The sequence below is a fragment of the Pelophylax lessonae genome (assembly GCF_965119305.1).
Source record: "Pelophylax lessonae genome assembly, chromosome: 7".
Taxonomy (NCBI): Eukaryota; Metazoa; Chordata; class Amphibia; order Anura; family Ranidae; genus Pelophylax; species Pelophylax lessonae.
The window spans coordinates 34028673-34042928 of NC_138774.1; the positions used below are offsets into that span (position 1 = coordinate 34028673).

At 46.3% G+C, this 14256-nt stretch overlaps 1 protein-coding gene across 1 annotated transcript in view; it reads right to left on the reverse strand.

Annotated features, from left to right (window-relative positions):
* GABBR1 (gamma-aminobutyric acid type B receptor subunit 1) overlaps positions 1 to 14256 on the reverse strand; it is a 330834-nt gene that overhangs the window by 133961 nt on the left and 182617 nt on the right. Inside the window, exons 14-16 of the mRNA XM_082263684.1 lie at positions 12099 to 12162; positions 4859 to 4936; positions 1872 to 2022 (exon numbers count right to left, since the gene is read on the reverse strand). Of these exons, the coding sequence (XP_082119810.1) occupies positions 1872 to 2022; positions 4859 to 4936; positions 12099 to 12162 (293 nt within the window). The remainder of the gene's footprint in view (positions 1 to 1871; positions 2023 to 4858; positions 4937 to 12098; positions 12163 to 14256) is intronic.

Here is a 14256-nt window from a genome sequence, read left to right on the forward strand (position 1 = left end):
TGCAGGGTGCTCGCTCTTGGCGCAGCTGTATCTGCAAATTGGTACGCAAATACGCAACCTCTCAACGCAAAGGCCCAACCACCGAGAGCCCGCATATTAAAAAATATATTAAAAAATGATGTTGTACAGTATATTGTGACATGTCAATAATTTATTTATGCATATTCTACTTTAAAGTGGTTGTAAACTCTCACATATACCCAGTGAAGTGACTATCGTCAGGTGATACACAGAGATATAGCAAATCATCCTAAATAAGTTGTACCTGCTTGTCTACAGCCCTCACTTCTCCAGAGCCATTCAGAATTTCCACAGCATTTTTGAGCTCCAGCAAGCAGGGGGCGAGGATCTGACATCACGCACTGCACAGCATAGAGCAGGGGAGCTGAGTGCAGGGGTGTAACTACAGGGGTTGCAATTGCAACCGGGCCCCATGCTCCAGGGGACTGTGCGGCTCCCCTGTACACCTGGATAGGAGGAGCGGCGGGGGCAGTATGTAGAGAAATCACTGTCCTCCTTTTTCCTCCTGTAGCTGCAGGAGGAAAATGGAGGAGATTGGTTCCTCAGTATGCTGCCCCCGCCACTCCTCCTATCCAATTCACTTGTGTTCTGCTGTCTCTGGGCCCCTGTGTGCTCCCCTGGTCTCCCCCCCCCCACTGTGCTCCCTCCTCTCTCCTGCCGGCTGATGCAGGGGATGTGTCACAATAGAGAACCAGGAAGGGGGTCGGTAAATATGTAATCTACCAGCTCCTTCCTTTTCTGAAAGGACAGAGTCATAGTCAGTGACATTGTAAAAAAATAAAATGATAAAAAAAATAATACAATTAAAGTACCAAAAAATAAAAACTACTGATACCTGTGGGTGAACTTCCAGGATCGCAAAGGTCTCAAATTTGCGACCGGGCCCTGGCATTCCACCACCGAGGGGAGGTCACAAGATGGCAGGAAGGGGGCCCACTGCAGAACTTGTGAAAGGGTCCCATTACAGGGCCCTCTGATTCCTCCTCTTTTGAATTGTACTGTAACTGTATTGTCTTCCCCCACACTGTAAAGCGTTGCGCAAACTGTTGGCGCTATATAAATCCTGTATAATAATTACGGGACTGTAAAATAGGGCCCCACAACGAGAGTAAAGGGCCCCAGGATCAGTGGGAAGAGCCCCAGGCTTGAAGGAAAGGGCCCCAGCCAGGGGTCCGGGGGGGGGGCTCTTCATGGTTTCTTGCAGCGGGACCTTGAAGGTTCTAGTTACGCCTCTGGCTAAGTGTAATCTGAGACCTGAGTGGAAGGAATGTAGGGAAACATCACAGTCTCATAGGGAAACATGCACAGCTGAGGCTGTCAATCATCTGCTGTGTGCTTGAGTGGGGACGGACCCTCTCTAGGGATTGTTTGGTGCCGTCAAGTCAGAAATGGCTCCATGAAGGAGTCAGCAGCCAGAAACCGAACTAGGTGCTTTGGATTGAGGCAAGCAAGTAAGGATATGCTTTGTTCAGTGTTCATTTCAGAGGTTTACAACCACTTTAATTGTACTTTAAGTGAACCTGTACTAAGCACTGACCTAATATAAGGTCTGAAGTGAGTCAGTGAGTCAGTAAAGTGAACCATGACACAAGACAGGAAGAAGAACCTAAGATGAGTCTATGAATCAGAGACCCTCAGTGGTCCCCGAGGTGTTTTTCTACTATTCAGCTGCTAATGCATTCACCATATGGTGGAAACCACAACTGTAATTGTGCTGATCTAAGCTGTATTTATTCTTTCCTGCATTTATACACTCAATACTTCCTATGCTATCCACCCTTACCTTCCCCTCCTCCGCTCTTACATCCCTAACCAACTTATACAACACATTGTACATGCATTCTTCTCACCTGACGTGGCTATTGTAGATGTTGAACGACAGACAGACGAAACCCAAGAGTATGCCGAGTCCGGCCAGAACCGAGACGGAAATGAAGAGCTTCTGAGAGACGTAGCGGAAGGTGATGATCACCTTGGTGTGGTCAGCAGGAGGAGAACCCCCTAATTATGTTGGAAAGAGACCGAGAAGGTGCAGTCAGGGTACAATTGAAAAATAATTGGGTTATACAATGTGATATTGGAGAGGGTGGAGGGAGTTGTCACTGGATGCAAGTAAGAAACCTCAAGAAGTGAGAGCGCCAACAAAGTTTGATAGGCCCAGTTGGTCTTTATTTTCCAAAATGAGAGTCACAGATATATACAACCAGGGCTTTTTTTCAGCGGGAACACGTGGGAACGCAGTTCCGGCACCTCCAGCACTGATTGTATGTAATGGCAAGGGATGCTGGAGTGTGCTGCAGGGTCTAATGGCGCTTTTCCACTGCATGGAACCGAACGGTTCGGCTCGCTTTTGTGCTTTTCCACTGCTGGTACGGCATGGTACGGTGTAGGAATGGTTCGGTATGGTGCGGTACGGCGGCACTTTTCCACTGCATGGAAGCGAACGGTACGGCTCTCAAAAAGAGTACCATCTCATTTGTGGTTCCGAGAGGTACCATACCGGTACCATATCCCACAATCCTTTGCATGCAGTCACTACTAGCCACTGATTGGTCAGAGAATCATTGTTATCCCACCCACTTAACTTTAGTACTACTTTAGGGGAAAAGCAAACCATACCGTACCGTACCGAACCGTTCCAATACCGTACCATGCGGTACCAGCAGTGGAAAAGCAAACCTGGCCAAGCAGGGCCAAGTAGAGCCGAGCCGGTACTTGCAGTGGAAAAGTGCCATAATAATGCTGGCTGCTGGGGGATTTATTCCAGCTGGAGGTGGTCTATTTTTGCAGGGGGTTCTGTTGTTGCTGAGGAGGTCTATGGTTGCAGGTGGGGCCCTTACTGTTGCTGGGGGTGGGTCTTATATTTCTGGGGAGGTTAGTTCTTGCTGGGAGAGATCTACTGTTAAGGGAGGGATCTATTGTTGCTGGCTGCGGGGAGATCTGTTGTCGTTGCTGGGAGTCTATTGTTGCTAGGGGGGAAAGTTTGTTGCGGGTGGTCCATTGTTGTTAGAGGAATCTATTGTTGCTGGCGAGGGGCTATATTGTTGTTGCCTACAGCGAATCTATTTTACTGCTTTTCTTGTTATCATTACCATATTCCCAAATAATTACTTAACACCACTAAATGATACTTGGTTCTGTTTTCTATAAAAGGGCAGTACTGGGAGGTAGGTAGGGGGTAAACAATGGAATGGTGGGTAGGGTCCAAGAAAATGGGTGACTTGGAAAGGGGTTCCTGCACCTATTTTGTGAGAAAAAAAGCCCTGTATACAACACATTTCGGGGCTTCTCTGTCCCCCTTCATCAGGGCTTGTAGTTGCTGAACAAAAGACTAAGAGCCACACTGGACGAGGATGAAGTGGTTAAAAAGAATCATGGTGGTCAGGGAAAGGTTTGGTTGTCAGATTGTCTGACCACCCTGGATGAGCTTTCCTACACATATTTCTAGATTCTTTCTGAAGTGGAACTAAACTTTCTCAATCAACATTAACCATTTTTATTTCTTATGCTGATAGCATTAGCAAATGGATAGGAAGGTGTAATATATACACGTTTTAAGCTTTTTTACATTTCTTCAGTTGCTTCCTGGTTTCTGGCCTAGGCCAAAATAATGTCATACATCCCAGAAGTCTGCTTGGGCATTTTCTTTTTCTTTCACCTGGGAGGAGGGGAGGATGGGTTTTCTCAGCTAAGCACACTCTCCTGCCTGCATGCCTGAGCTAAGAGGAGATGAATTTCAGTGACCAGCATAGCCCAGGCATCCCTACCAGGAAGCTTGGAACGTAGACAGCTTAGGGAGAGCCTGCCTTCAACTGGGGACAAGCCTTTTGCATGGCCAGATTCAACCCAGGAGGAAAGGCCCTCCCACCGCCATCCCAATTCCTTACCAATTACATCCAGGAGCAGTACTAACCGGCTTCTATGACGAACCGGCTTTCTTGCTCCCTTCAAACTGATAGGGGCGGATCCCATTCAAATCAGGAGCCAATGGACCCATCCGGCTTTCTCTGACAGTACCTACTTCCCGCCCCCCCAGTTACGTCCAGGGGCTCCGGTTCATTTCAGTCCCTGCCGATACTAACCATCAAGGTCCATACCAACTGAGAAGAACAGATACTACACTTGATCTTAGCCAAAAGGCCGAGAAGTGAATGCTACATGAGTCAACTGCCCCTACTCAGGATTGCCAAGGCTAGAAATGCTATGGGGGTGTATCCAAAGCAATTTCTCAACAAAATAAAGCATGGAGACATGGATGGATGGGCGAGTTCGCTTTGAATATTAAAAATGAATGAAATAGCTTTTTCAGTTTTTGGTGCTCAGATACAGTTGAGAGCTATGTGTGAACCACTTCATCCTGGACCAATGTCCTACCTAGTCTTTTTTTCTGCAATTGCAACTGGGAAGGGGGAATAGTGAGCCCCAAAACAAGTTGGATACTCTCGTTGGCAAAAAATATATACTTTTTTTTAATTTTATTAGCCCACAGTGTGCACAAACTCAACACCATGTGAACCAAAAAAGTTCACAAGTTGTGTCAATGGTCGCTTCCCAAAGAGGAAGACCTGACTCCTCGGGTGCAAGACTCCTGATGGGGGACAAGGTCTGGTGGACCTCCCTCCTCATGGCTAGCTGATGCTATTGTCTTGCAGGTTTTTTTTTTTTTTTTTGTTTTGTTTTTTTTTTTTTCAGTGGTTTACTACCGCTTGAAGGAAAGAGGAGTGCAGGCATTCAAGGTAGGCCAACACCACCAGGAAAAAGACACATGCAAGAAAATGGAAAGAGAGAGTTGGATAGAAAAGGCTATATACAGTACATGGCCATATATCACACTCACCGATCCACTTATCGTTGTTATACCAAGAGAGGTTGTCCTTGGTACTGTCGTAATACCCAATCTTCTTGTAGATACCACCTTTACAAAGGAAACAAAGTCCAATTTAACAAAGCACCGAAGAAGCAATCAGTGATGTGACGTGCAAGGAACAGCAATCAATACTCACCACTTCCACTCTACTCCCATAAGTTACAAACAGACAATTTAAAGCATTTCTGATCAGTTGCCATGGGTAATTGGATTTAATATTGCTGCACATTATAGGGACCTAATGTATCATTGTAAAAGTACTAAATGAACAGGGGACTGTTCTACAGTGTAAAACATAACCAAGCCTGTGCAGAGACACAAAATGTTCACCTTTAATGAGGATCTGTCACAATCAGCAGGGCTCAGGTCAAAGCATATCGTGAATCGGAGGTGGTCTGTTTAACCACTTTAAGACTACTCACGTTGCTGCTACTGCAGCAAGGTGGCAGCCCTGGGTCCAGCGACGTAGACCTACGTCTCTGGACTCCTGCTTGTCTCGGCGCCAGAGGCTCGCTCCCGTTGTCTTTAGACACAGCGGGAGTTGGGCCGGAGGAAGAGAGACGGCGATCACCGCCGCTCTTCCCCGATCGTCAGGGAAAGAGTGAGAAAATCCGCCCGTTTGTGTAAAATCCGCCCGCAAGGGCAGTGATGGTGACCTCAGATGCACCCCAGATGTTTTGGAACTACATTTCCCATGATGCCTAACTACACTGCAGAGTGCATGAGTATCATGGGAAATATAGTTCCAAAACATCTGGGGTGCCAAGGTTCGCATCACTGGCCTAGGGGGTGTTTTCTAACCGTGAGGGGGACGGGCTTGTGGAATCAGCACAGAGACCTGTGTTCCTAAATAGGAGGATCACGGGCGCTCTGTATTGATTCATGAGAGAACAACGGTCTGCTGTGTTTACAACAGCAGACCGCCGTTCTCTGTCCAAGGGGAGCGATCTAGGGTGTCTGGCGGCAAATTGGCGGCTGTCGGTCCCGTGAATCAGCTTCCCCGCTGGTGAATGGGGGCAGGTCGCGATTCACACAGCCGCGCCAGCCTGCAGCAACATATATGCAGCTGGCAGTCAGCAAGTGGTAACGCATTGCAGATGCATCAAAGCAAAAGGTGCATAATGTCTTCTAGTTGGTTTTCTTTCTAAAGCAGATACAGACTGAGTAGAAATACCTGTCACCTTCCAGCAGCTGTCAAATGGGACCTTTGGGGTTTTTTTTTTTGTCTTTTTCAGGAGAGGTCTGTCACATACTCTATGGAGCCAACTATTAGCTCAGCAATCAGCAAAGCTCATGTTCCCTGTTGAGTTTGTAGGCAGGTGCAGTCTATTTTCTCCACTGTAGGTGGCACTCAAACGCAGTGTCATTGCAGTTGGAGAGGAACTTAAGAGTAACAAGGTTCCTCTATAGTTTTCTGGGTCACTAGGGAAGGTATCCGATTGGATGTTGTCACGCCATGTGACTCTGGTGGCCATCTTGGGTCAGGCAGAGCCTATTTAAGGCCCTGGCTCCCAGGCTTGGCTTGCATTTTCACGTGTGGGTAGTGTAGGCTTTTTTCTTGTCTTCATCCCACACTCAGTAGGTCAGCAGCAGGGACTTTTTACTTCTCTTCACCAATAATCCTTTAGGCATGTCTGTGGCAGAAGCAGTGCAGCCTTTTTAAAGGGGAATCACAGCGGCCTAGGGGGCAATTGCCCCCTTGTCCCCTCCACCAGTCCTCCCCTGGGTATGCCTTTCCTTCAGAGCACATGCGCCAGTGACGTCACATCTAAAGTAAATATCTCCTAAATGGTGCACGTTTAGGAGATGTTTACTGTGCCTACAGGTACGCCTTATTATAGGCTTACCTGTAGGTAGAAATCATACAAGGGAGTTTACTCCCGCTTTAAATTCTTTAGATTTCCACCTCCCATTCTGTTGTCACTTGGACAGAAAGTGATAGTGAATCTCCTCTATGAAGACACAGAAAGTAAAAAAGACCCAAGGTTCCAAACTAGCATGATAGGTTTCTCTGGCGTTCCACTTTAATCAGTAGAGATGAATAGAAAAATCATTTAAAACATTCCAGCCCTCCTCATCCAGGTCTGGACAGTTGGCACCAATCTGTCAACAATCTTACTCCATAAATCAACAAAGGAGTCATTCAGACCACTCAATAATTTACACATGGGTGTCCAAAGTGGAAGTGGCTTGTCATGTTGAATTTCAGCATTTGTAACACTGGAGGGGAGGGTGGGTGAATTTTGAAGAAAATGTGTCAGGCTGGTCTTTGAAGACTTCTAAAACCTGACATTAGAGATAAAAGCAAATACCCAATGTCAAGCATTCTACCCTGCAATTAAATTAAGAGATGAAAGACACAAGAAGTTGTGACCCAAGTCAACAAGTCAAACTCTGCAACCTACAGAGCAAGGGATGGGCACTTCATCGGGAGGAAGGCATAAAAAGGCAAGATCTACAAATTATGTTGTTCATAGCTCATGGGTGAGACCTTATTTCCATGGGTGCTCCAGAACTATGTCCCACCATTGGCAACAGTTACCTACCTAAATATCCTTGTCTTGGTTGTCTACCAACTTCCAGTGGCCCACCTTTCAGAGCATGCTTTTTTCCTTTCTAGTCTTTAGGTACCAGTGGTAGTCAAGTCTTCCTGGTGGATCAACCTGGCTTATATACAATTCCTAAAATAGACCTGAACTCAAAAAGTCAATATCCGCTATGGTATAGAGCAGGGGTCTCCAAACTTTCCCAACAAGGGTCAGTTTACTGTCCTTCAGACTTTAGGTGAGCCTAACTGTGACCAGTGAGGGTAATAAATGCCCCAGCATCAGTGAGAGTAGACACGTTTTCCGTTTAGGTGGTCAATGGGAGTCAATAAATTACATAGCACCTGTGGTCAGTAGGAGGAGGAATAATGTCCCACTGTTGGTATCAGTGGAAGAAATGGTGACCCATCGTTGGTGTCAGTGGGAGGAAAGTGCCCCATCATTGGTGTCAGTTGGAGGAATAGTGCCCTTTCATTGGGGTCAGTGGAAGGAATAGTGCCCTATCATTGGTGTCAGTGGGAGGAATAGTGCCCCATCATTGGTATCAGTGGGGAGGAATGGTTCCCCATCATTGGTATCAGTGGGGAGGAATGGTTCCCCATCATTGATATCAGTGGGAGGAATAGTGCCCTATCATTGGTGTCAGTTGGAGGAACAGTGCCCCATCATTGGTATCAGTGGGGAGGAATGGTTCCCCATCATTGGTATCAGTGGGGAGGAATGGTTCCCCATCATTGATATCAGTGGGAGGAATGGTACCCCATCATTGATATCAGTGGGAGGAATAGTGCCCTATCATTGGTGTCAGTTGGAGGAACAGTGCCCCATCATTGGTATCAGTGGGGAGGAATGGTTCCCCATCATTGGTATCAGTGGGGAGGAATGGTTCCCCATCATTGATATCAGCGAGAGGAATGGTACCCCATCATTGATATCAGTGGGAGGAATGGTACCCCATCATTGGTGTCAGTGGGAGGAATAGTGCCCTATCATTGGTGTCAGTGGGAGGAATAGTGCCCTATCATTGGGGTCAGTGGGAGGAACAGTGCCCTATCATTAGTGTCAGTGGGAGGAATAGTGCCCCATCATTGGTGTCAGTTGGAGGAACAGTGCCCCATCATTGGTATCAGTGGGGAGGAATGGTTCCCCTTCATTGGTATCAGTGGGGAGGAATGGTTCCCCATCATTGATATCAGTGGGAGGAATGGTACCCCATCATTGGTGTCAGTGGGAGGAATAGTGCCCTATCATTGGTGTCAGTGGGAGGAATAGTGCCCCATCATTGGTGTCAGTGGGAGGAATAGTGTCTCTAGATAAGTGTAAGCAAAGGGAGCATGGGCCTGCAGTTTGGAGACCACTGCTAAGGCTCAGCTAAGGCACACCTGCCTCTGGATGTAAGTCTCACGAGATTTGAAATAAGATTTAATGATGATGTAATGAGTGATGTAATGACTGTGCTACTTATGGTTCTCCTTGCTTAATAGCTGTACCAGAGGACCTGCTATATAAGGATCGTCCCTTCTCCTGCTGCTAAGTGATCATTACTCCACCAGTCATTAGATCACCAGTCATAAGAGGATCAAGTGTAACATGATAAAGCAAAGCCCTGCTCCTCTAACGAGACAATCACCTACACACAGAGCAGAACATGGCATGGTAATGGCCCGAATACACGATAAGAAAATCGGCCGAAAATTTCCGTTCAGCGAGCGATCGGCTGATATTCTACTCGTTAATGCCCAGCCATCAATGAGCGGTATCGATATTGTGAACGAAAAATACAGTTTGAAAAACCAAAAAAATTCTGTTGCCTCGTTTGCGAATGAACAATATTCTATACGTTGGTGTTGAGGTCGTTCATTTGAAATCTGTATAACCTCATCACTCATGCCCGGAAATATTTTTCGATTCGACTGTTTCGATGGTGGACGGGCAACGGTCGGCCGATATTCGGACCGTGTATGTTGGCAACGTTTTCGACCAACAAATACTTTTTCAAAAGTCGGTGGTCGAATGATCGAGCGATATTCTAAATGTGTATTCAGGCCATAAGTCATTTATAGGAAAAACATGAGGCAATACTGGTGACTAGAATTTTTGCAGCTCCTCGCAGGTTCACTGGGAGCATAGTTCCTGAAAATTGTGCTGTTTAACTTTTTCTCTCAACTTCTGGTATAACTAATCACATTAAAAACTTCTTTGTACAGACATTTTAGTTTCATTAGTCTTTCTGTATGTGAGAAACATCAATGAGCCTTCAGGAGGTGTGTTTGGAAACATCTCTGTTCTAAGATTACTAAACTAGTGTAATATAGCAATGCTTGCTCTCAAACACTTCAGAATGATGATTATTCTCCCTAAATGCACCTCAGATTTAGTTTTTAAGTTTGAGCGTAGTGTGCATTTAATGGTAAACAGACTCTGTCAGGCCTCTAGGGCCCCTTTCACATGGAGGCCGTCTGGTCCGTTCAGCAAGGGGTCCTAAATAGATCCCTTGCTAAATTGGAGCAGAATGGAATGGATGTCACTTTTTTTACATCCATGTTCTCTCAATGCATTCAAAAACCGGTGCTTTCCAGACCCATATTATATCTATGGGTGGCCAGATGTAAACAAACTTGCATCCATTTAGATCAGATACCTGCAATCCGCCATGTTTAGGTCCAGAAAAGTGGAACAGGAGGTAGACCTTTTCCTTTTTTTTTTTCCAGACCTGGACGCCTCAGACTGTTAGAGCTACAAGATTGTGGAATTCTCTACCACAAGAGGTGGTTTCTGCGGGAAGTATGGTGGCTTTCAAAAGACTCTTAGACGTACATCTCAAGGATCAGAACATTCAGGGGTATGTGAGATGATTACGGCCACACACACCTACACAGGGTGAATTGGATGGACTATTGTCTTTATTCAACCTCGCCTACTATGTAAGACATCTACATCTGCCTGCCCATAGACTTACATAGAGCTTCTGATCAGGTCCACCTGTATGCGTAGCCCAGGTTCACTGCCCTCAGGGGAAGAGAACTCAGACGAGACTAGTTGATGCAGTAAAGTGTATTAACGTGATAAGTATAGATACAGAATTTGCAGACATGGCCACACCAGATCTTAGCACTTTCAATGAACCAGGCAAGGAATATCTGTGCACACTGTAAACACCCAACAGTATCCAAAAGTGGAGGCAGCTGGAAGGCAGACCAGCAATGGGGCCCCTAATGAAGATAAGCTACTGTCCAAGACACAGCGTCAGTCCCTACTCTGTCCCTCCTCCACAGGAACATGTCCCTACGCTAGTTAATATGTCCCTAACCAGCGGGGGCTCTGTCCCTGACCTACCCACTACACAAATGTGTGCCAACCCGATGGGGACAGTGCTGTTAATTAGCCCTGCCCACTCCAAAGATGGCCGCAAAAGTCAGCCAGGACAGCAACGTCCTATCAGGCAGCTTCTTCCCTGATGACATGTTACATTAAAGTTAATTTAAAGAAAAAGTTGAAATCGAGGTCACATGTTTCCTGTCGAGAATAGAGCTTCAGTATGCAGCCAGACCCCCCTTGCCTACTGAGGCCTCAGAGGAACTTGAGTTCACCACTTATCCTCTGCCCTCTCTGCAAGGTGTCCGCTAAACGGCGCCACCCTTGCAGGGAAGCCAAACTACACCTGTCCACCCACCAGGTGGACCTGATTGGAAAGCTAATGTGAAAGGGGCTTAAAGATTTAAATTCAGAAATTCCTTGGCAATAAAAGAAGGAAATACTCACCACTCTGGCAGCCTGTTCCTTCTCCATCTTCTCTGTTCCAGTTTTGCAGCCTCAGAGAGCAGGGGCTGACTGGCAACTTTTGGCCCAGGGGGCAACTACAAACCAGAGGCCCATGCTGCAGCGACTCGGCCCCCCTCCGACTCCCTCTCTTCCTGGCCTCCTCCTGACCCCGATTCCAGGCTGAAGCTCTGCTCCAGGTACTCTCTACTCACTGGCCAAATCCGGGTTCCCGACCTGGCCACTGGGGGAGTTGGTGGGGGGAGCTGGGACAGCTCGGTCGGGGCTGGCGGGAGGAAGATAGTCTCCAGTGGGGAATGGAACCAGCCTCTGCTCAGACACAGCTTACACCATCCATGCTGGGGGGGGGGCGCTCTGTCCCTCTCTTCATCCCACACTCAGTAGGTCAGTGGTGGGAACCTTTTACTTCTCTTCCCCAGGAATCCTTTAGGCATGTCTGTGGCAGAAGCAGTGCAGCCTTTTACAGGGCATCAGAGTGGACCAGGGGGCAATTGCCCCCCTGCCCCCTGGCCCAGTCCTGTCAGAGAGCCTTTTCAGCATTTGACACTTCCGCGAGTGTTGATTGCTTGTGTCTCCCATCATGCCTTGGTTCTTTCTTCCAAACCAGAAGGGATTGGAGGAAGGGACCAGTCCACGGTGGGGGACACTCTTGGAAGTGTGAAATGTCAAAGAGGCTTCCCAAGGTTTCAATACTGGAACAGAGGAGACGTAAAAGAAACAGCCCACTGGAGAGGCGTATATGCTGTCTATGATGCCATGGGATTTTTGCATCTAACCTTTAGAAATATGACAGGGCTTCTTTAAGGGTGTCAATGGCACTAAGAATATTATCATATTCCTCTACAAACATTGGGTGGAACATTCAGCAACTCCAGAACACCTACCTTGTAACTGCTCGATAAGTGTCCAGGCCATACGGGACCCACTGGCATCAAACACCACGTGACCCTGAGGATTGAAGGACAAAGGTCAAAGCTCAGCTCAAGAAGGTGGCCCCATCATCAGGACAGGGTATTGACAGTTATGTCAATTTGAACACAGTGGGAACACAGAGGTAAAAGCGATAAAATCAGCACACAGAGCATTAATGAAAAGGCAGAAATTAACTAATGACAATGCCTGCAGTATATTTGCCTATTAGGTGGTTTGTTCTGAGTGTCTGCACAGCTCTTTTACTGATTATTCAATAACCCAACAGATCTATAAAGTTCCCTTTTAAACCAAGAACATTGTTGAGGGACTATTTCTAAAAAAATAAATAAATAAATTGCATAGCTATTTATCGAGCAAAACTTCAAATACATTAATTCTTGTATGAATTAACGATAATTTGTTTATTCGTTTTATATGGTGAATTTTCTTAATTTTCTCTTTAGCCACTTCAGCTCTGGAAGGTTTTACCCCCCCTTAATGTAATTTGGCACTGCATTGCTTTAACTGACAACTTCGCGGTCGTGCGACGCTGTACCCAAATACAATTAATGTCCTTTTTTTCCCCCACAAATAGAGATTTCTTTTGGTGGTATTTGATCACCTCTGCGCTTCTTAGATTTTGCGCAACAAACAAAAAAGGGCGGCAATTTTGAAAAAACACCAATATTTTTTGCTTTCTGCTATAAAACATTCCTAATAAAAAAAAATTAAAAATGTAATTTTTTTATCAGTTTAGGCCAATATGTATTCTGCTACATATTTTTGGTAAAAAAAAAAATCCCAAAAAGCGTATATTAATTGGTTTGCGCGTTTACAAACTATGGGATAGATTTATGGACTTTTTATTATTTTTTTTTTAAATTAGTAATGGCGGCGATGAGCGATTTTACTGGGACTGCGACATTGCGGTGGACAGATCAGACCCCTAACTGACATTTTTTGTGGGACCAGTGGCATTCATACAGTAATCATTGCTAAATAATATGCACTGTTACTGTATAAATGACACTGGCAGGGAAGGGGTTAACACTTGGGTGATCAAGGGGTTAAATGTATAATAGCGGCTGGTCGGCAAGTGGTTAAAGTATATGCAAACCCTCACCTTGTAAAACAACTTATTCAGTATAAAATAGAAAAAAAATAATATAATAGAATATAAAATGTTTTTACCCTTTTTTAGAAGTGAAGACATGACCTGTGTTCTCAGCTGCTTAAGGAGCTTAGAGAGCTGGGGGAAAAGAAGCAGCAGCATACTGGTCTACCAAGTAATTGGCTATGCAGTGGGGGGGGGGGGCGTGTCAGCAAAAGTCTAATCAATGGAGGAGTTCCCAGCACAGCCAGAGAACTGACCACGCAATGTTCTCATGCCTAATGTGGTCAGTTTTTAATAGGAAAGCAGAGGGATGGGCAGGAATGCCAGGGATTTCACACAAAGGAAGTAATACAAAGAGAACAGAAAACTATTTCAAGCACATGGTACAGCAGCCACATATTAGAAATCTGAAATGTTGGGTTTACACATTCTTTAACATACTAATAACTGTGTTGTTTAATATAAGCAGTGTATACACCAGAGATTGACATAGTGTCAGCCTTTTGTAGTCCCTGTTGCGGCCGGGGCAAGGAGTGGGCAGGAGGGGAAGCTGCTCTGGGCACTGTGGTATCTGTGGGATTTCAGCAGGAGGGCGGGTTTGTACTTAGAAGAGTAGGAATGTATGCTTAGGGTGTAAGCATGCAGATTAGTGCTCAATTTTTCAAAATTTTCTTTTTGGGGGGGATTTTTGCTTACACATAATTTGGGGAGGGGGGTGCAGTTTGGCATGTTCACCCTTGGCTGTACGTGACCTTGTTCCAGGACCAGTGGCGGCTGGTGCTTGGTAAGTCGGGGGGGGGGCGGCAAACCAATGCGCCCCCTTCCCCCCTGGGTCGTCGGTCGGGTTTGTCAGTCAGTCAGGCGAAACATTCCTCCCCCCTCTCCTGTCGGGAGCCGGGGAGCGCTGGGTGGCTGAGCCGCCTGTCCTCCTCCAGCCGCCGTGCGTCTTCTGCCTCTCCCTGGCCACTGGCCAGTTAGAGCGCTTCCCCCTTTGGCCAATTGAGAAAGGGGTCTCA